The 23041-nt window shown below is 54.9% G+C and overlaps 1 protein-coding gene across 1 annotated transcript in view; it reads right to left on the minus strand.

Annotated features, from left to right (window-relative positions):
* KLF13 (KLF transcription factor 13) overlaps positions 1-12234 on the minus strand; it is a 43010-nt gene extending 30776 nt beyond the window's left edge. Inside the window, exon 1 of the mRNA XM_088829569.1 lies at positions 11169-12234. Coding sequence (XP_088685695.1) covers positions 11169-11763 — 595 coding nt within the window. The 5' untranslated portion in view covers positions 11764-12234. The remainder of the gene's footprint in view (positions 1-11168) is intronic.
* Between the last annotated feature and the right edge of the window lie 10807 nt (positions 12235-23041).

The following is a 23041-nucleotide window of genomic DNA, read 5'->3' on the forward strand; positions in this document are numbered from 1 at the left end:
GGTCGGCGTCCTTGCAGACTCACCCGGCACCTCCTCAGGGGGGGTGGATAGAGCAGGGCAGTGCCAGGTAAAGGGAGAGGCCTGCAGGAGAGCCTGTCACGGAGTGTCACCCAGCGAGGTGCCCCTCCTGGCCAGACCCTCTCAAGCCCAGGGATACCCAGCCCAGCCACCTGAGAGCAGCAAGGTTTAAGAGCAAACACCAAAGTACACCTTGTATCAAGGTGTACACGAGCTCCTATCTTGGCCTCCCAGGAGAGCCTGGCCTCTGGGGGGTGTGGGGGGGAAGGCACTGTTTGGGCTTAGTCAGACTTCTGGATGCATGTTATGGGGGCTCTGAACACCCTGAGATGAGAGAGGTATCTCCCCAAATATTTCCAGGGAGCTTCATCAACCTCAAAGTCAACACAGTCCTTGGGCAGTGCTGAAGCAAGCACTCGTGGGCCAGGACCCTGCCATCACACCCCCCCCACCCCTTCCCTGGCCATGCCAGGGCCTCTCCACCATTTAAAACAAAAAGCCTATGAATCATGGGAAGAAACATGCCTCCTATAAAAGAAATATAAATGTTTATTAAGAAATTCTAGGAACCAGGTCAGGCATCTTGGTATCTTAGTCACTCCAGCTAATTAAAGGAAAAAAAAAATCAAAATAGAAGCCCATCCCAGAAACTTGAGACAATGAGAGCTTCTCTCACCACAAGCACTCTGAGCCCTGGCTCAGCCAGTTGCCAAGGCAACCCAGTGTTTACCTCTCCCTCCGCTGTGTAGGAGGATGCTGACCATTGACTGGGAACAGCTAGGCTGCCACCTCCAACACCTCACAGGAAAGGCCGCCTGGGTGTCCCCAGGGGCCCAGAAGACTGAAGAGGAAGCTACAGCCCAACCCCAGCCCTCTACCACTCTCCCAGGCTGAGCCAGGCCACAGAACAAAGGAAGGGCTTCTCCAGCGTCCTGGGCCTGCTCCCCAGTGCACCCACCCGCCTCTGCCCAGGACTGGAAACCCTTGGCAGTGTGCGTAGATCCCAGGCTGGGGGGAGAGGAAGGGAGGGAGGAGGTGAAGGAAAGGGAGGAGAGAAAGGAGGAGGAAACATGAGGACCAGGCTGGCCTTGCTGCTTAGCTCAGGTCAGCCACGGCCAGACCCCCATACCAGGCTTCCAGCCCAGATCAGGGCAAAACAGCCCAGAACAAGTGACCTACTGGCGCCCAAGGAGTCACATTCTCCAGCACGGCTCCAGGATCCCTGCTGCCCCTGCAGCCACTCTAGATACACTGTGCCTTCCCCAGGCTCCTGCAGGGTGACGCTGGGCGTGACGACACACCTGCTGCAGCCGGAGCCACCTGGCCAGAGGCCTCCTGACAGGCCTCCTTCCAAAGAAACAACTGCCCTGAGCTTTGGCGGGAGGCTGACCACATTCACACACATCAGCATGCACAGCACGTGCACACCTGTGTCAGTGTCTATCTCCCAAGGCCCTGTGCAGAGCTGAACACATGATAGGAGGAGTTGAACACGGAAAAAGTTAAAACAACTGGCTCACAAGTTAGGGAGATGATCAGGGGAAGGGAGATCAATACTGACGTTTCTCAAAGGCTCAAGTGAGTGAACTGAAGGCTGATGCCACCTGTCCAAAGCAGGATGTGAGCAGGTAACACCCAGTCCAGTGTTCAGGAAGGAGAGCATATCAAGGAAATCAACCCTGAATATTCACTGGACGGACTGATGCTGAAAGCTGAAGTTCCAATTCGGCCACCTGATGCAAACAGTCGACCCTGATGCTGGGAAAGACTGAAGGCAGGAGAAGGGGACGAGAGGATGAAACAGCTGGATGGAATCATCGATTCACTGAACACGAGTTTAAGCAAACTCTGGGAGATGGTGAAGGACAGGGAAGCCTGGCGTGCTGCAGTCCATGGGGTTGCAGAGAGTAAAACACGACTCAGCAACTGAACAACAACAAAGAAGACAAGGCTGAATCTCCTGCAGACCCCAGAGGCCTGATGGTAACTCAGGGCAACCGCTTCGATCACCAACACAGCAGCACGACGCCTGTGCAGTGAATGCTCAGGCCCCACCCAGAAGAGGGCTCAGAGAAAACACTGAATGACATTTCACGATCATAAAAGATGGCATCCTGCAAAGTCCCTCAGACTATCCCAGGGAATACCCTGGTGCCTTAGGCCAAACAACAAGGCAGTGTTATTATTTTTTATTTTTTAGCTGCTCCATGAGGCTTGTGGGATCTTATTTCCCTGATCTGGGATTGAACCTGCCACCCCTGCAGTGGAAGTGCACAGCCATAACCACTGCGCTGCCAGGGAATTCCAAAGGCCACAGAATTTGCAGGCAAGCAGCCCAAAGGGGTTCTCTCGAAAAGACAAGGAAAACTGAGTCACGGCCCTGAGCACCCAGGGCTGCGGGAGTGGGAGTCCTGAGAGGTCCTCCTGACCCTACACTCCCTGTCCTCGGGGACAAAAATGACAACTGATGAACAAACAGGGGGAAGTCCTTCCAGAATGGGAACTGGGCGAGACCTCAGTGACGGATGGAGAGCTGCCTGAGCCCCGCCTGCCTGCCCCACCATGCTCACGCCCAGTGGGAGAGGATCACCCACGATCAGTGGGCAAACCAGAGTGGCCCGAAGAGGGAAGGAGGACAAAGGGCAGAAGTCAGGGAAAAGGGCAAGGCCCCTAAGTGGCCAGACTGCCATCACTCACCATACAGCTTAGATTAGTATCAGTGCCAACTGTGTAATTAATCCACATTTACTACTCTCCCCCTAGTGAAAACCTGTAGGCTTGTTACTATAAGATGCTAACCCGCCAGCTCCCAGACCCTCCCCCCATCTCAGACGAACAGCTCAGCCGGCCAAAGGCCCAGGCAAAACACCACTGTCCGCCAAGGACATGCCTGGGCCTCCCAGGCCCCGGTCGGCCCCTCCTGGCGGCTGAGTGCTGAGGTTTGTGTGTGCCTTTTATGGTTCCTGTTTCCCAACACTTTCTTGCAAAAACCTCCACTCTTGATCTGCCATTAACTTTAGCTTCTTCCTCTAGCCCCCAAACACTTTATCCTTTTTTATTTAGTGAAAGTGTGTTAGTTGCTCAGTTGTGTCCGACTCTGTGACCCCATGGACTGTAGCCTGCCAGGCTCATCTGTCCATGGTATTTCCAAGGCGAGAATACTGGAGTGGGCTGCCATTTCCTTCTCCATTTTTTAAAGTGAGTGGTAATATACTAAGAATTAAAAACAAATGAAGAGCTCAGAGAAGGAATGTACAGGGGAAGGAAGTTCCTGTCCTGCTCCCATCGGAGGAGGACGACCTCCAACTTAACCCAAGGGTGTAAGGAGCCCCATCCTGGGCCCCAGACCCCCTGCCAGGCTGCCTAGCTGTCACCTTGCTGGGGCCCCAGGTGGGGGCCATGAAGCCCCCCCAACTCCTAAGCCCCGTCCCTCTCCCACACCTGTGCTTCCTTCCAGCTGGCCGTGTCTGCAGGACACGGGCCTTGCCAGAAGCTCCTTCTGAGACAGGACCCGGCACAGGCCAAGCCTCATACCCCCCGGTGACTGCCAATTTGGGCCCCAAACTATTTCTTGCAAAGCTCTTTCTCCGGCTCCAGGAGGCAGGCTTGTGCTCAGGGACCAAGGGCCACCCACCCGTGCAGGACAGCCCACAGCACAGGGACGCTTAATCCAAGGCCTCAAGTCTCAACACTTTTCCAAACAGGTCACCTTGGGACAGACTGGCCGATGGCCACGGAGGGTGGCCAAGTTCCTGATTAGCAAGTGTTTTTGCGTGATGAACTTGAGAAAAGGAGAACAATCAACAGGTCACTCCCAACCCTACCCCCTCTGCATACAGTAAAAACCTGGAGTGTGGCTCCCCAATCCATGCTGCAGGTTCAGAATGACGTCATGCAGATGCCGCATTGGGCCAGGCTGCCCTCACTGTACACACAAGGCCCATGGTGAACAGGGAGGACACCCACCCCATCCGCCACACTGGGCCAGGTCGCACCCCTACTGCGCACACAAGGCCCATGGTGAATGGGGAGGATGCCCTGACCCAGCTGACACAGTGGGGACAGGGAGCAGGTGGAGGACACGGGACAGCCAGGCCACCGGAGGACCAGGGAGTGCTGTCTCCCCTCCAGGGCCCACTCGCCCACTGCAGAGCCTCCTTGCTGGAAAAGGGATGGGGGCGGGTGTGGGCCCCAACATGTAAAACAGACAACCAGGACCAGAAGTCATGGGTTCCATAGAAACAGGTCCCATGGAAACACGCTGCAGGCTGGGATACTCAGGCCAGCTACAAGGGACAGAATACTTTGTAAATGGCAGAATTCAGGGTTGGGTGAAGGGTTCTCCTGTCCTACACTAAGTGTCTCACGTTAGATCACTGCCCTCAGAGTAAAAACTCAGAGGTCCAGCCTCCACTGTTAGGGCAGGGACCGAGGCCTCTGAGCCCAGTGCTCGGCTCCAGGGGACTCTGTCCTCTCCACCCGCTTCCAGTCACACAGGAGCAGGTGCTCCTGACTTAACTAACAAGTTTATTCCCGTCTTGACAGGACACAGACTTCAAACTTGGGGCTGTGAAAGGAACGGAAAGCAGGCTCAGGAGTGTGGACTTAGATCCAGATTTGCTTTTTTTCTGGAAAGTATGTCGAGACCTACCAGGACATTAAGGGTGCCATGAGCTGCAGGACCCACCCACCCAGGTCTGGGAGACGGGTCACTTTGGGCACAGAGTCGGATGTGAGTGCGCTGACCATGACGAAGACCATCCAGAAACACCTGATTCAACCTGACATTAGGGGACTCTCGAGTTGTCCTCTGACTTTAAAAGACTTCCAACAACAAACCGGAAAAATCAGCACTGGTCCAGGCAAGGAGGCTGGGGGATGCACAGAAGCCAGGCAGGTGGACCGGGCAGCAGGGGCTGAGTGCAGGTGAGCAGACGGTGCCCCAGCACGGCACCTGGCTTCACGCAGGACCAGCGGGACCCTCTGGCAAGCCACGGTCTCAGAGTGGTACTTATTGCTGAGAGCAGGACATTCCTGTAGAGCGGGGCAGCCTGGCAAACACCCCTTCACTCGCAACACAGAACCACACGTCCCCCTCTGGGGCACCAGCACTGCCTGTGCTGTAGTTTTGACCAAAGATGGTTTACATGGGATCTGATCATGAGAAAAACGACGAGACAAGTGCAGATGGAGGGATCGCTCTGGAAGGCAACTGGCCTGGGTCCTAAAATGCCAATGAACCAAAGACCCAATGATGCAGGGAGTTTTCAGACTGAGGGACGCTGAAGAATGAGAACAACCAAATGCAACGTGTGATTAACCACATCCTGGCTCTTGTGTGGGCCACCTTGGGCGGCGGGGAGCGGTTATCAGGGAAACTGAATATGGACTGTATGTTACATAGAATAGCATTTTGAGAGGCAAAGAAGGCAGAAAATATAATATTTAGAGAGAGGAGGCAGGAAGGAGGGAAGAAAGACATTTTTTTAAACTGGGAGAGAATATTAACTACCGACTAGGAGAATATATGCAAGTACACTGTACCATCTCTTAATGTTTCAGAAGTAATAAGGACTTGCGGGGGAAGCAGTGTGCGAGGGGCACATGGGCTTCTGACACCCTGAGGTCCTACTCACCCGCCATCCCCAGGTTCACATGGGCACAGCTGTCACACACGCAGACACTCCCACACTCTGGAATGGGGCTGCCTGGCAGAGGTCCCAGCTCCATCCTCACCTGCTCTGCAACCTCCAGCATATTTCTTAACCAGTCTGAGCTTGGCTGTCCTTTAAAAAGGAGTAGCAATGGCAAGGCCTGTTCCATAGGGTCCAATTGCAAATGGAAGGCCTGGCCCCTGGCGAGCAGTGTGGATACGCTGGACACAACCTGAGAGCTGAGTGTGCCATTCTACAGGTTTTTTATTTTAAAAACTCTTTTCACCGCCTTCTCTCAGCCAAACCAGACACATCTTAACTATGCCCTGAAAGCTCCAGATCTCTGTTGGGAAGATCAGGTGTCCCGGGGCACAGACTCTGGGGATGGCGGGGAGGATGGCATGGCTTCTGCAGACACCCTGGGTCTGTCTGCTCTAGTGCTGTGGGGTTTCTCAAGTTATACATTTAAACACATTACTACTACATGTGAATAAATCTTTGGTTTCCTTTTTCCCAGGCTTTTAGCCACCAGCAGTGCATAGCACCCTTGCCCTTCCGATGCACTACATCCAGGAGTTAGACAACCACCAGCATTCAAAGTCATGTTGGGGCAGACAAGTCCTGAGAGCCAGGGGTCCCCACAAGTCCCCTTCAATGAGTGGACTTGGCAGCAGCACCTGCTCTGAAGGGGGAAGTCTCCCAACCCTGTTGGTTTCAGAGGCCACACACAGACAGGGCCTCTGATTAAGTGAAACCTGGTCCTACCAGCCGCTCACATGGAAGCGGGTATGTGTGTGTGTGTGCGGGGTGGGGGGGGGGTGTCCAGTCTGCTTTCAGGCAGGGGAGTGAGGAGCAAATAGCTCACGTGACACTCCCCCATCAGCACAGGCTGTGCCAGACAGCCCACGGGGCATAACTCACTGCAGCAGGGGCTGAGCGCCAGCGGTTAAGCCATGTCAGGATAGCATGATGGCTGGTCGTGAGGCATGGCTAACATGGGCTTTGTTGAGGTTGCTTCAAAAAATGTTCTCGATGTTTTGCTTTCACATGTACAAAAGGAGAACTGGAAGAAGTTTTTTGTTTTGTTTTGTTTTTAGAAAAAAAGAAAGGGCAGCCAGCAATATAGCAGGACCCTCAGCCCTGGGGAGACCAATATCTTTTGGTCTGTTTCCTTACAAAACATAACCTGTCCTTTAAGTCAGCAGAGTAGCTCCACCACACAAGCGCCACCTATGCCATCACTAATACCACTAGGTCTCCATCCCCCACAAATGCCAGGTGGACACCAAGACACACACCAGAGTCCCCTGCTCCATGGTTTCCAACAGCAAACAAATGAGAAAAGCAGCACAGTTGTGCCTGCAGCAGGTAAGAGGCTGCGTGACCGACAGTACCACCACAGAGCTGCACCCTGGAGTATGAGGCAGCCGGGAAAAAGAATGAAGCTGCCTCCCTAAGCAAACACACAGGACAAAAGCCTTGACTGGATGTGTTCTGTGGACCCTACATGTGAGTTTTTAAATCACCTACTCCGTGGATAAACATGCAAGTGTACATACACAAAAAGGCATTAAAAGAGTCTGGAAAGAGCTATATCTATAACACAGAGTAACAGTGGCTAGCTGGGGGAGGGGAATGCTCGTGAATTCTGCCTGCACACTTCTGCATTGTTTGAAGAGTTTCACAACCAGGCCGACTGGCAGGCTAGGACTGTGGGGGAGCAGGGGCGGGAGATGCTGGCCTGGCTGTGGCCCAGACAAAGTGCTGGCCCTCTGCCAGCGTGGCTTGCTCTGGGTGAAGGAGATCCTGGCAGCCACCCTCCACACTGACGGGCTGCCTTCCCAACACAGCTGCCTGGGGAGCACCTGCCAGGGGTCTAGGCGGGCAGTGTGCTTGGAATACCACATTCTAACGCCAGAGCTCAAATCAGGGGAGAGTTAGGAATAAATCCTGGCCCCCATAACGGCCCTGGGGATCAAATCCCTTGTTCAGGGGGTCAAGATAAATTTTAAACAAACCCTGCCCCAAGTGATCACAGAAAATGGCTGAGACAATGCAACCTTCTCTACTTTCCACCCCATACAGGCCAGGTGAGCAGGAGCAACTAATTCTGGGACCGCGGGAGGTGGGGCTGGATCCACCTTTACAGCAAGGCCCCCAGACCTACTGAGATGGCCCAGCCCAGGGTGCAAGGAGAGGTTCTGGCTGCTGGTGCTAGAGGGCGAATAGGGTACAAAGGTGATCTGAAAACAACTGTTTGTGAGAACCCACTGGGAAGAATGGATCCAGGATGTGTCTTCCAAGAAAGCCTGGGCCCACTCTGCCTGAGCTCCACCAAGCCCAGAAGGCAGGAACCCTTACATGTGGGACTTTGCCAGGTAGGGGAGCTTAGGGGTGTCCTCAGAGGGATCCACTGCTTCCCTTCTCCAAGTCCTTGAATTTTCAAATCAAAGCCCTTCAGCCTCCAAGAAAATCTGCTCCTGGTCTAGGGAGTGCCCAGAGTGAGGTTAAGCAAACTTCCCAGGTCTGGGTTGGGAAGTTATGATCAACCAGACAGTAAGGGGATTCAGTTGCAAAAATGTTCATGTGTTTTGTTCTATCATGCGCATGCTCTACCACCAGATACCTAAAGGTGACAGAGGGTCACCAGTCCCGAGGATGACCAGTGGGTGATGTAACAGGGGACCACACTGCCACACAGCTAACCAGGACAGGACCAGCACGCAGCTGGTTAGGGTGGTGGTGGGAGATTGAAGTCAAAGCTGACCTTAGGACCTCCCAAAGGATTTTCACATATGCACACCTGTTTCCTGCAGACCTTCCAGGTGGTCAAGGGAGGCATGGGAATCAGTCCCTGGTCACAGAGCTAGGCAAAGCAAGCTTCCAACTGCCTCCTTGGCTAAAGTCATATTAGTATTCACGCCCCCCACCATACAGTCACTACTGGGGGGGTTCCCTAACAGTTTGAAAGGCCTGGCATGACCTGAGTCACTGCCTGCAGAGACCCTCCCCACCAGAACACTCTGGGAGCCCACACAAACCAGAGTCTGCCTCCTGGGTCTTCGCAAATCGCCTCTGGGTCAGCTCCTGCAGCTAGCTTGCCTAGCCTCTCCCTTTTGTGGGCTTCCCCTATGCCCTCTATGATCACCAGTTACTCATGCTCTGCACACCTGGGCTCAGGCTTCCTGAAGGTGCCCTGGGCCACAGGTAGGTCTTTAATTCATAAGCAGATGCACCTGGAGGTACCCCTTAAACTGCAGTCAGCATCTGGGACCTAGGAACCTACATTTCCAAAGGCCCCAAGGAACCCTGTGCACTCCTGACTTGGAATTCTGCTCTGGAGGCAGAGATTCGAGTTTCTGCACACCTGGAAGGCTGAGCCGGCTCCCTGCTCTAAGAATGAACAGACTAGCACACTACAGGCCAAAGAATGGATTCATCCTGTTCTGGCTTCCAGGCACGCCAGAGAGGCTGGCTTCCGCCTCACTGCGAAGGCGCGGGTTCCCAGCACCCTGGCCCTAAACATCTAGCCATCTTGCCCCGTGCCGGGCAGGACACAGGCAGCCTGGACCAGGGGGGCTGAGGCAATCCGGAAGGCAGCCCCAGCCGGAGGCCCGGGCGAGCCCCGCCCAGGGACCGGTCCCTCCGCAATTCGCGAATCTGGCTACCCGGTGCTGCCCGGTTGGGAAAGAAAGAAAGAGAAGTCGCTCAGTCGTATCCGACTGTTTGCGACCCCAAGGACTGTAGCTGACCAGGCTCCTCCGCCCATGGGATTTTCCAGACAAGAATACTGGAGTGGATTGGCACTTCCTTCTCCAGGGGATCTTCCTGATCCAGGGATCGAACCCGGGTCTCCCGCACTGCAGGCAGACTCTTTACCGGGTTGGGAGGCCACAGTAACACAGGGTTCAGAAAGCTTCTCCAATACAGTCCCCTGCTCGGTACTGGCCTGGCTCTCAACCGAGTGCTCAACTGCAGCCACAAACCAAACGCGGCCCCGCGACTGGGGGACAGGGTCCACCTCGCTCAGAGTCCAGCGTGGCCCCTCCCCCACGACCACACCCACTCTTGCAACAACTTCCCTACCCCCGAGTCCACACAGACCGAATTCTGACTCAGCCTAGAAATGGCCCCGCCTTCACCCGCGACCCCACCACCTGCCAAGCGGTTTGAGCGGTCACAGCGCGGGACCAGAAATGCGGGGCCGGCGTGAGGGGTGCAGTTCGTGAGATACGCGGTTCCTGACACCTGAAGACCGTGGGGCGGTTCATTTGCAAATTTATCGGGAGAAAAAGCTTTTCAGCTCTAGGTTCTTGAAAACTGCGGCTTTTAAATCATTTAATCAGCTTGTGATCTGTTTGACAAATGAGACACCTCAACTTTTGAAACAAGGTTAACGGTATGAGAGTTTTGAACCGGTCCCCAAAGTGGAAGACTTGTGTCCAGAAGAGTTCGCGTGGGCGCAAAGAAAATACACAATTATTTAAACCAAACTGGGAGAGAAAGCATGCCGTCCATTGAAAGGTTGTTTCCACTTTTGTGTTTAAAGACAAAAAACCACCACAGAGCAATCTATGACAAAGTCCTGGGCCCGCGAGAGGAAAATGCTGCCCTGGGGTGGGGGGCGGGCGGCAGTCAGGGGATCCTAGAATGTCGGCTCCCGCCGCCCGCCCCCGTGCAGGTGCTGCCCGCCCGCATCCGGCCCCGGCAGGTGAGAGCGAGGCCGGGAGGAAGGCGGCGCAGATCCGCGGCCAGAAGGTAGGGCGCTCCTTTCGGGAGAAAGCGCGGCGGCCCCAAGGAGCCCCTCCGGTCCGGCGCGCCCCCGCCGGCCGGATGGGCGGGGCTCCCACAAAGAACCCCGGGCGAGGACCCGGGACCGCCCCCCGCGTCTGCAGCCTCTGGCTCTGGTTTCGACAAATTAAACCTTAGAGCGCTGGAAAAATTACAGGAAGAGGAGAGCGAAGAATGTGCCGAGTGGCTGGAGAAAGCCCTGTCCCCGCGTGAACTTCGCCCGCCGCGCGCCCGAGCCGGGCCCGCCCCTGCTGAGCGCGCGCCCGACCGGCGGGGGAGGGGCCGGGAGAGGACACCCGTTCCCCGCGGCTCCCGGGCGTCCGTGCCGCCAATCTCCCCGGGTGCCACCCGCGACCCCCACCCAGCTCGCCCGCACCTGCCCGCGCGCCCCCGGGCCTGGGTGGGGTCCCCGCCCCCGGGCCCGATGACGACACTCGCCCCCGCGGCCCCGCCCGAGCGCGCCGAAGGAGGGGGCGTGCCCGGCGGGGGCGCGGTCGCCGGGCGGGCGCCGGCTCCCAGCGCACGGACCCGCCTCGCGCTGCACGCAGGGTCGCCCGCAGCCCGGAGCCACAGGGAAAGGGGCGAGGCCCCGACCGTTCCCGGCCCGATCGCCCTCGCACCCAGCTGGTGGCTCCGGGGGCGTGGCCGGGCGACTAGCACTGGCCCCGGGTCGCTTGCTCGGGGCTCCCGGGCCGCCCCACTGACCTGTGTGAGTTCTCAGGTGCGCCTTGAGGTGCGAGGATTTCCCGTAAACTTTCTCGCAGCCCGCGTAGTGGCACTTGTGCTTTCTCTGCGGGGACTCGAGGTCGGAGCGACTTCGGCCCCGCCGGCCCCTTTGTCTGAGGCCGGGCTCGCCGCTCCCCGCGGGCCCCGGCTCTCGCTCGGGCTCCAGCCCCGCCTCGGGTTCGGGCTCGGGCTCGGGCTCGCTCCACGCCGGGCTGAGGGGCGCGGCCGCCGCGCCACTGGCGCCGGGGGAGGCGGGCTCGGGGGCGGGTGGCGGCGCGGGCGGCAGGCGGCAGGGGGTCCTCGCCTTCCGGGCCGCGGCGCCTTCTCTGCGCTCCGCCGGGGCGGGCGCCGGCGCTTGCTGGTTAAGGTCCGCTAGGATCCGCGCCACTACGAAGAGAGAGGCACTGTCCTTGCCGTCGCGGCGTTCTTCGACGCGGGGCAGCGTGGCGGCGACAGCGGCCGCGCCCTCGGGTCCCGGCTCCGGCCCCTCCCGCGGCCCGTGCACGACCGCGCGGTTCGACATGGACACGAGGCACTCGGCGGCGAAGTGGTCCACATAGGCGGCGGCTGCCATGCTGCGGGATCCAGCCGGCGGACGGGCGGCACTGCTAGTCGCTGCGAGTCGTCAGCCGCGCATCCGCACCCACGGCCTCCGGAGAGCGGGCGGGGGGCGGGGGCGAGGCGCGCCCTCTCCGCGAGCTGGGCTGGGCGCGCAGCCGCCTCTGCCGTCACCCGCGCGGCTCCGCGTCTGCTAGGCGCCCGCCCGGCTGGGCTCTGAAGAGTGAACGCATGGGGGGCGCGGGCGACTGGGATCCCCGCGCGACGTCAGGGGCAGCCTGTCCTAAGGATGCCGAGCGGCGACGTTAGGGACGACCGCGCCAAGTCGCGGCCGCAGCCTCGCCGCGCATTGTGGCAGGCGGGACAGCAGCCGTGCGCGCCGCGACTCGGGGTGGGCGGCCCGGCCCCGGGGGTGGGCGGGGCCGGGGCCACATCTGGACCCGACGTCAGCCCCCAGCCACATCCTGGCGGCGCAGGTTACAGGCGGCGGCCGCGGCCGCGGGGAGCCGCGCACGCGGAGGGGGCGGGGATCCCGGAGCGCGCACCGGCGGGATGGAGCGGTCGCGCGCCCGCCTCTGGGGAAGGGGCGTGGCCGAGGACAAGGACTGGCGCCATTGGTTCGCGGGTACGCGGCCCGGCCAATCCTCACAGTGAGAGACTCCCACTCGGCCTAGGGGCCTGCGCGTGCCAATGGGCGTGCCCCCTTGGCGGGCGGGAGGAGGGGCGGAAATTAGAGCCGTGAGCCCGGCACGCTGACGCACCACGTCCGAGGGCGGCAGGCCGGGGCGTGGCCGCGCGGGTCTCTCCCCCACCCCTCCGCGGCTGGGACCCCGCGGGGTATTTTCCTGCTGGAGCTTTTGTACGGTGACAGCCTTGAACCCCGGCGCGGAGGCGAGCGCTCAGGAGGGCGCCCCTTTGTCCCTCCCGCCCCGCCTCTGCTGTGCGCCGGGTGGGCGCGCCCTGCGGGGCTCGCCTCCGCTTCTCCCTCTCCCCTCCCGAGCGAGGTGCCCAGCGAGGAGGCGTGTCCGCTCCGGCCAGCTCGGAACAACCCCGCCGCACCCCGCCGAAGCTGGGTTCCTGGGCGGCGGCGCCCCGAGACTCAGGCCGCTCGCCCGCTGTAAGCTCCTCCCCGGCCGAGCCCGGTGCTCGGAGCGGCCCAGCAGGGAGCGAGGTCTCGGGAGGGGCAGGGGATGCACTGACGGGAGGGACTCGGAGCTTCCCATCGTCCCGGGCAGCCGGGAACTGGGCCTGGCCGCACTGCCCTTGAGCCTGGGTCAACCGGAGGCGGACTGGCACCAGGCTGGTGGTTAGCCTGGCAGCGCGGGTGACGTGCCCACAGCGTCCCATGCTCGCAGAAGTGAACTACGTGCCGGGGCGCCGGCGCCGCTGCTCATGGAACGCGGGGCCCCTTCCTCCGCCTCCCCTCCACAGGCCCGCTGCCAACTTCTCCCGGCTGCCCCTCTCCCACCCGGCGGGGGAGGCTTCCGACGCCACCAACTGCGCGGGCCCCGCCCACAGCGCCCCGCCCACCCGCTGCCCTGTCTGGCTGAGGAAACGCTCCCTGCCCTGCCCCGCCCACTTGCCCTTGGCTCTCCCCGGCGCCCTCTCTCTCACTGTCTCCGAGACCACCCTACCGCCCTTCTCCAGGCCTAGGCCATCAGCGTAGAGGTTAGAGGCTGAAGCCCAGCGCAGCAAGCCCCTGGCCCGGAGAGACCGGCCGGGGTCTGCAGCCCTTAATGGACATTAAAACGTGTTAGCTGCCCGCTCCGGGAGAGTGGAAGGAGGGCAGCCCAGGCACTGGATCCCTCGGACCAGAGAAGAGGGGTGGGTGGGACAGAGTCGTTCTGCGCACAAAATTAAGAGCAGCCATTTCACACCAAATTATCTTGGGGCCTGGGTAGAAAAAACTTTCCAGGTCACCAAGGACAAACGCGTTTTGGGTTGCATGTTGTGCTGACCTGTGAACTGGTATGGACGTCTGGGCGCCCTGGGAGTCTGTGACTAAAATCCTAAAGTTCCACGTCACTGGTGGGCACCCCCTGCGAAGACCACACAGTGTGCTCTGCAGGGGTGGATCTCTACTGGGCCACTGGGTCAGTCTCCTCCTCTAAGTGGGTCTCCTACTGGCAGGAAGTAATCTCTCTTCTTCCAGCCAAATTGTATTGATGACATTTAAGAGATTTGTGTTCTGACCAAATAATGATTCAGAATGTTCCTGCAGTCTCACCACATGTCACAATCAGTCACTTCATTCAGGATGGAGCTGGCCCTGTGCTGACTTACCAGCCATCCACCCCCTCCCCACTCTCTCCAGCAAGCAGGATTCTGTTCAGTCTCCAAGGTACTACTGGCTCCATGACCCCCCTTGACACACCCCAGCCTGGGCACACCCTGGCAGGTCTCTTAGGAGTAGGCACCCTTCTAGGTCTGCTCTGGGTGAGGGAGGTAGGCCTGGGTCAAGGGTCCTCCGCAGGCACACACACCCCACCCCCATCCACAGCCCTGAGCAGTCCCAGGTCTCTGCATGGATGCAGCCTCCCTGAGTGTTTTGGCTGCACTCAGAGCATCCTGGGGGCAAAACTCACACCCTTGGCCTGCTTTTCAGGCCTTTAAGGGTTGTTCATAGAAGGAAGTCCTGGGGCCCAGCAACCCTCATCCCAGCCCTACATGGGAGTGTCGTCCAGATACATACATTCTCTTCCTCGGAGAAAATCTCACCATAACCGCTGGCCTGTGTTATTCTTGCTTCATCAGATTTTGACAGATGTGGCTTCTGTAAATCTGAGGGTGGGTGGGGATCAAGTGTCAGATGGAAGAAATGGAATAAACAAAAACAGGAGCTGCTGGAGACCCAGGTTCTATCTCTGGGTGGGAAGATCCCCTGGAGGAGGAAATGGCAACCCACTCCAGTATTCTTGCCTGGAGAATCCCAGGGACGGGGGAGCCTGGTGGGGTATATGGTCTGTGGGGTTGTAAAGAGTCAGACACGACTGAGCACACAATTCAGGGTGGGAAAGACCAGCCCAGAGCAAGTAAATGGGGATGTGTCTGGAGAATGGAGAGGCTGGGCTGGAAAGGGGGCTGAGGTTTCCATTGGAGATGGCAGATGGATGGTGTGTGTTGACTCTGACTTGTGGAACCTCTTTGCACAGCAGTGTTTGCCTGTTGTCAGAAAGAAACTGGCAAGAATAGAGCAAGCAAGGGAACAAGTAACTGCAACACAGTTGTTGAAGCTGGAATACTATACAGACCTGAGACAGTGAAGTTCTTGAAATGGTAGCGGGGTGGGATAGGGTGTGGGGAGCCAAGAAAAAAAACTCTGGAGTCCCCAAAAGGTCCACCAATGGATGGCACTAGGCACTTCTGGATGGGGGTTTGAATGGGGGCTAAAATAACAATTGACTGAAAGTCTGAGGGAGTTGGTTATGGACAGGGAGGCCTGGTGTGATGCGGTTCATGGGGTTGCAACGAGTCGGACACGACTGAGCAACTGAACTGAACTGAACTGCTTAAGAAGCACCCAGACTGTCTCAGCAGATCTGTGCTGCCTTCCCTGTCCTGACCAAAGATGGGATGTCTGTCATCTAAAGAAGTTTAAAGGGGACTTCCCTGATCGATCCTGGGTGTTCATTGGAAGGACTGATGCTAAAGCTGAAACTGCAATACTTTGGCCACCTCATGCGATGAGTTGACTCACTGGAAAAGACTGATGCTGGGAAAGGTTGGGGGCGGGAGGAGAAGGGGACGACTGAGAATGAGATGGCTGGATGGCATCACTGACTCTGTGGACATGAGTTTGAGTGAATTCCGGGAGTTAGTGATGGACAGGGAGGCCTGGCGTGCTGTGATTCATGGGGTCGCGGAGAGTCGGACACGACTGAGCGACTGAACTGAACTGAACTGAACAGCAGTTAAAACTCTGTGCTTCCAATACTGGGGTCATGGGTTCAATCCCTGTTCAGGGAACTAAGATTCCACATGCTGCCCGGCATGGTCAAATTTAAAATAATAATAATATAAATAAGGTAAATGGAGGCATCTTGGGCTGAGAGATACCATGCACAGTGAAGGGCAGAGGTGCCATAATAGGAACAGAGGAGTTAAATGAACCTGTAGATATTAGATACTGAGACCATGTTCCAGCTTCCCTTCTGGGTTTTCAGAACGCGGGCAGCCAGGAGGCTAGAAGGGTCTTTCCTGGGGCATTAAAACAGGCCAAGGGGAACACCTTAGTTTCCTTACATCTGCAGTTGCCCAGTGGAACCACCCACCAGACCACACTCCAGGGAAGGCTGCACTTTCCTGAGCCCCCACAGATACAGAGCCTCTGATCCAGCTTTCACAGGTGGCCAGAGCTGATCCGGCCTCTCAGAAAATCCTGTGTCATGAAACCTAAAGCCCCAATAGATTTTTTAACAGCAACTTGGAGGAAACAGAGACTGTGCAGAGAGAAGTACACGGCAATGTAATCATCAATCGAAATCATGTTGTCAGAGTAACTGAAGAAAATACAGCAACCCATGAAGGGAGGCCATGTATAAAGAAATTTTCGGTGGACAAACAAAAAGTGTTCATGGAAATTTGAAGTAGTAGAAATAAAGGGCTTCTCAGGTGGCTCAGTGATAAAGAATCTGCTTGCCAGTGCAGGAGACACAGGTTTGATCCCTGGATCAGGAAGATTCCCTGGAGGAAGAAATGGCAACTCACTCCAGTATTCTTGCCTGCAGAATCCTATGGACAGAGGAGTCTGGTGGGCTACAGTCTGTGAGGTCTCAAAAGAGTCAGACATAGCGACTGCACATGCAAAATTAAAAAAAAATACTGCCAGGAGGGATTGGAAGATGAAGAAATCTCTGTGAAAGCAAAATGAAACCTCCAAAATGGGAAACGGGAGAAAAAACAAAGGTGGACCATCCAGAAAGTCCATTAATGAAATAATAGGAACCCCAAAAGAGTGATCAGAAAAACACAGGGACGGGTGGAAGGGAGGAAATCATCAATGAATTCGTCCTTTAAAAAAATCTCCCAAACTCAAGAGCATGTGTTGAAAGACCCACAAGAAGCTCAACAAGGAAAAAAATAGTTCTTCCCAAAGGCATGTCACTGTTGAAGTGCAGAATAATGGGGACAGAAGTGTTCTGACATTAGAAGCAGGTCACAGATAAATGGTCAGGAGTCAGAAGGTGAGGGGCAAAGCCTTGGGGATCGAAAGGAAAATTATTCTCCAGTCATCACCCAGCAAAAGTATAAATCAAGTACTTTGAGATGAATGAGGTTTCAAAATTTTATTTCACCAAAATAAAGAAGCCAACAGAGAAAGAGGGAGGCGTGTGATACAGGAAAGAGGCATTCAACCCAGGAGGAAAGGGAGGGGCATAGAGGCACCAGGCCAGGCTGGAGCAGGGCAGAACTGCATGGACACTTCTTCAGGAGGTGAAGTAGACAAGATCTGTGTACCTGTCGGGATAAGCTGGGCCATGCTGCAGGAAAGACTGCCTGTAAATCTCAAATGTTAATTTCTGGCGATGCTACACTTCCTTTGTGAGTTGCCTGGGGACACCCAAGTTGACGGAGCAGCCTCTGTCTAGAACGTGCTGGTTGCCATGGCAGAGGGACCCAGAGTGTCCCTCACGCCTTCTTTTCTATACACAAAATACACTGTCCCCCTCCCCTGGTGGGAAACCTTATAAATCCTGACCTAGAGATCAGAGACAGGCAGGAAGACAGAGATTCAAGCATCGACTGGAGATCCATTACCTCTGTAGGCTGCTGCACCCCACCCCCAGCCCCAATACACAACCCCAATGTGCAGCGATGGGAAGGGACAGAATACACAACAAACAGACCAATTCAGAAAGGGGAGGGGGGGGGCGACCCCAGCACACAGTGTTCACAGTGATTCTGAACACTGCTGAGCAAATTTTGCCCTTCATCCTGGAGTGAGTGTGTGAACAATCCAGCCCCCCTCCCTGGGAGGCCAGGTCACCATGGGGTGTTCCTCCACTTTGAGAGGATCCCCCTCCACCATCATCCTCCTTGGCTGCCCTGGGAGGTGGGCAATGGGAATCTGCCTCCCTTAGGGGGCTGAGCACTTTCCCCATCCTGCTTCTAGCCTATAGGAGGTTAGAGATGAAGGGTTATCTCAAGTTCCAGACGCAAACTCTATTAATGCTTGGACACAGTTTCTTTGGTCCTATTAGGTTCCTCAAAAATCTAGTTAATAGACACTGGATATGCTGATAACCTTGATATTGGGCTTGCAGCCTCCAGAACTATGAGAAATAAATATTTGTTGTTTATAAGACACCAGATATTGTGTTTCAGCAGCCCAACTGGCCTAAAATATCCACAAATCCATCCCCACTTTCTACAGCAGTGAGCAACCATACTTCCCACACACCTGTGCAGTGAGGTGTGACCAGGTGACTAAGTCCCCAGGGTGGGACTGTGAGCAGAGGGGCTGGGGGCTTTTAGAGAGTGGATCTCTCCTCTCCCTCTGCCCAGTGTATCTTCTCTTCTCCCTCTGCCCAGTGGATGCTTATGTCAGCAAAGCCCTAGGGGTTGGGGGATGATGGAGTCACAAAATAGAGCAGGCTGGAACCCAGAAATCTAGCCGAGGGTGCTCGCAGATAGCCACAGTGTTTGAGCCATTATCATCCAGGGCCTACCTATTACTGCAACTTAGCCCACCTTCATGAATACAAAAGTGGGAGGAGGTGACTGAAGGGGAACAACAGAACATGGTTTATAGAGAGAAGCTTGGTGGCAGGTGGAGTGAGGTCTGTGGTTTGTTCTATAGCATTCTCCTCTGGGGCTGGCTTCCTGGTGGCAGCCAGGCTGTGGGGTGACAACTCTGGGCATCGTCCCAGGGAGTCACTGATGGCTTGCCATGGTAGTAGGGGAACAAACCATTCTCTGCTGTATGACATGGGGGTGGGAGCAGAAAACTGTCTTCACGTCCAGTCTCCCAGTGGTGCTGGAGGGCAGAATAACCCACTGGGACCTGAACAATGAGAGCTAGCCTCACATCTGGTACAGATTTACACGGGGGAGAGATGAAAACAGGAAATGCTTCTGAGACTCCACTATCCAAAGACTTAAGAGATATCTACAGGGTCAGCAACAATGTGTGAGGAAGGCACGTTAAAATGATGGATGGTCTCTTCCAGGCTTTCTGGAGCAGATGGCTTCCACACCTGAGCACAAGCGACATGGGACCTGCCCTCCTCCATGATGATCTGGGAGGGTCTCTGATCTCAGTGGAGATTGTCTGTTCTTTTAGGGACTGTCCACCCCCACCCCCAACACACACCCGAATGGCCATTCATAACTTGTAATCCCCTCCCCCAGGAGAAGGAAATGGCAACCCACTCCAGTATTCTTGCCTAGAGAATCCCATGGACAGAGGAACCTGGTGGGCTTTTGTCCATAGTGTCACACAGAGTCGGACATGACTGAAGCGACTTAGCATGCATGCATGCATTGGAGAAGGAAATGGCAATCCACTCCACTATTCTTGCCTGGAGAATCCCAGGGACGGAGCAGCCTGGTGGGCTGCTGTCTATGGGGTCGCACAGAGTCAGACACAACTGAAGCAACTTAGCAGCAGCAGCAATCCCCTCCCCGTTGGGTGTTCTGAGCCAAATGCTGCATTTAATCCTTTTGAATTGATTCTGAGGTTATTGCTCAGCACCCATCAAGGTCAGTAAGTCCCAGCCTCCAGGGAATGCTTCAGAGCGCCCCTGACATGTTGATTTATTGACTCGCTTGGAGATGGCACAAGAAAGGGGCCAGGCCTTCCCACCCTACAGGTAGGAAAACCAAGCCTCAGTCAGGTCCAGAGACTTCCCGAGGCCACATCTAGCAAAAGGCTAAGACCAGGTTCTCTGGCCTTGTCCTGGTGCCTGCATCCCCAGCCTCTGGGAAGCTAGCTAATTAATGTGAGAATTTATCAGATCAATTCAATAAGAGCCAGGTTAGTCCATTCTGGGCTCTCAGGGGAATCCTGTCTGATGAGTATTTCTGTTGACAGGGTTGGGCGGATTTGCCGTGAACAATGTAGGATAAAGACTTCTTAATTCTTGGCTGTTTGCTTGTAGGTCTTAGGGAAGGACTAAAGGATGGTTGACAGGATACAGGGAAGCAGTATTTTTTGTTGTTGTTAGTTCGGAAGGGAGTTAGAAAGTGGGGTGGGGTCGTGCCCAGTCAGGTGGTCTCTTTAGTATGGGCACCAGGGTTGTGTGGTCACCTTTAATATCCATCCATCATTCACATCCTCACATGCATGTCTAGTTTCCTGGATTGTGGGCTTCCTATGTAGGACAGTACATTGAGAGTAGTTGTTCAGTCTCTCAGTCATGTCTGACTTTTTTGCGACCCCATGGAATGTAGTCCACCCGGCTCCTCTGCCTATGGGGTTCTTCAGGCAAGAATATCCGAGTGGGTTGCCATTTCCTTCTCCAAGGGATCTTCCCATACCAGGGATCGAACCCACATCTCCTGCATTACCAGGCGGATTCTTTAACACTGAGTCATCAGGGAAGACATTAAGAAAGTCAGTAGCTATTAGACCTGATTTTATAGTTAAACTGGTTGATTTAAAATATTCCAAATGTAGTATGGGCTGGTTGTTTTTTATTCGAGGGTCTTTGAACCGGAGTTTTCTGGTTTGGGATTTGGATTTGGTCTTTAGTATGAAACTTCTTTCGTGCATAAAGCAGAGAACTGCACAGCCAGGGATATTGATGTTTCAGGGTGACAAAAAAAGAAATATTTTCCCCCAAGGAAAAGGAAAGGAGAAGTTGAAAATGAATTAGTTGTTGTTGTTGTTGTTGTTTTAATGTATTGATTTTTATCTATTTGGCTGTACTGGATCTTAGTTGCAGCATGCAGGATCTAGTTCTGCTACCAGAGATTGAACCTGGGCCCTCTGCATCAGGAATGTAGAGTCGTAACCACTGGACCACCAGGGAAGTCCCATGAATTCGTTTTAATTACATTTCAGGTAACTCGAGAGCAGCTAAGAGGTTGCCATCTCCAACCAGAAGTCGGTTCCTCGAATAGCAGAAATAGTTCCCACTGGAAACAGCTGACGGAGGCCCTTTGAGTGATCTGTGTTGGCTCTTGCAGGTCACTGGGAGGCAGGCCCTCCAAAGATTCCTCTCCAAGGGGACACGGATGCCCACTGCTCTGGGCCAGCCACTGGACAGTGCTATGCCACATACAGTGCCTCAGGGCGTGCAGCCCCTCCCAGACGAGTCCTCAGTGAATGGGGATGGGTTCTGCTGTGTCCTTGAAGTCTCACCTTAGAGATCTTTATCAGCCCACGCATCATTATGAAGCCATGAAGCCGTAACTCCTGGGGTGGGAGGACCCGACTCAGAGACTGCAGCCCAGACTCGTGGGTGGGTTGAAGGGGAGGGAGCCAGGCTCATCATCTGAACCATCCCAGTGATACACACAGTTCTACTTACAGCAGCTTTACCTGCGCTGCCTGCGGGAGCACTCTTCGAGGGAGAAATTGGTGCAAGATTGCAAGGTGCTTTAAAATATTGTTGCAGTGTTGTCGCAGTTTTAAAAAATGGCCATGAACATTTTGACACTGGTGACTGCTTGAATCCACGGAGCCCATGAAAGGGAGGTGTTGTGACTTCCCTGAGCTTCCATGTAAGACGTCCTACCACCCTGACCTGGATGAGTGTAGAAGAGTCTTAGCAGCCATGAGGCCCAAGCATCAGTGGTGCAGAAACAAACCATCTCTTCTAGGCCCTTTTGAAATTCCTGATCCATGGAATCAAGGGTTGTTGCTGTAGGCTATTACATTCAGGGTTACTTGTTATGGAGCAAAGTGTGTTAGTCGCTCAGTTGTGTTGGACTCTTTTCAACCCCGTGGTCTGTCCATGAATTCTTCAGGCAAAAATACTAGAGTGGGTTGCCATTCCCTTCTCCAGACGATCTTCCCAACCCAGGGATCAAACCCGATTCTCCTGCATTGCAGGCAGATTCTTTACTATCTGAGCCACCAGGGAAACTAAAATAAGTTAGCTGAAATAAACATGGTCCCTATAAACCAAGAAATGCCTGACCTAGTGCTCATTCAAGGAAAAGGTTTTTGTTGTTGTTGTAAATTTTATAAAAATTTGATCCTGTAAGCAACATAATATTCCATAATGAGAAAGATCCAATTCATTTAAGTATTTCTCTTTGTGTGGTGATCTGGTTACTTTTTAATTCTGTTTTCTTAATCGAGGTAGAGTTGATGTACGATATTATATAAGTTACAAGTGCACAACATAGTGATTGACAATTTTTGAAGATACTCCATTTATAGTAGTATAAAATGTTGATTGTATTCGCTGTGTTGTACAGTAAAGAGAAAGGAAGGGAGGGAGGGAGGAAAGAAGGAAGGAAAAGGTTTTCTTTCCATCTTGGTGAGGGAAAAGCCAAGATCGTGGACTTGGGTCTGAGGTCTGGACTGTATGTGTGAGCTGTGGGATTTTCAAGGGACTTGACCTCTTCTGTGTTTGACTTAGGGACTGACTTGAGACTCACCTCATAGGTCAGGGAGAGACCCCAGTGGCGAGCTCCCTGCCTCGGACCCTCCTCTGACAAGCCAGGTGAAGGTGATTGTGCGGACCCCTATCCATGCCACACCTCTGGCACCTGACCCGTCTGGGGGTATTTACAGCCCAACCCCCTCCTCCGGAAGGCGACCAGACTATGACTGTCCCAAGACTGGCCCCTCTGACACACACTCTAAAATTCCAGGCTTCAATAGCATCCTTAGTGTAACACTATTAAATTTGAAAAATATTCAAAAGCTTAAAAAGTAAACATTGCCAATAATCTCCATTCTCTCCATGAAAAGAACCACTTCTTTGCTCCTTTCTCCCGTCTTTTCCAATGACAGACCAGTTTTCTCTACATACTTGTTATGACAGTCATTGATAATTGTTTATTGTCTTAGCTACTGCTGCATAACAAAATGCCTCGCAACTCAGTTGTTCGAGATAGCAATAAACATTTATTGTTGGGACTTCCTTGGTGGTCCAGTGGTCCCTGCTCCCAAAGCAGGGGTGTATGCATGCATGCATGCATGCTAAGTCGCTTCAGTCGTGTCCAACTCTTTGGGATCCTGTGGACTGTAGCCTGCCAGGCTCCTCTGTCCATGGGATTCTCCAGGAAAGAACACTGGAGTGTGTTGCCATGCCCTCCTTCAGGGATCTTTTGGACCTAGGGATCAAACCTGCATCTCCTGTGGCTCCTACACTGCAGGCAGATTCTTTACTGCTGAG

The sequence above is a fragment of the Moschus berezovskii genome, chromosome 21, assembly GCF_049115385.1.
Source record: "Moschus berezovskii isolate FMDL1 chromosome 21, NW_MosBer_1.0, whole genome shotgun sequence".
Classification (NCBI taxonomy): Eukaryota; Metazoa; Chordata; class Mammalia; order Artiodactyla; family Moschidae; genus Moschus; species Moschus berezovskii.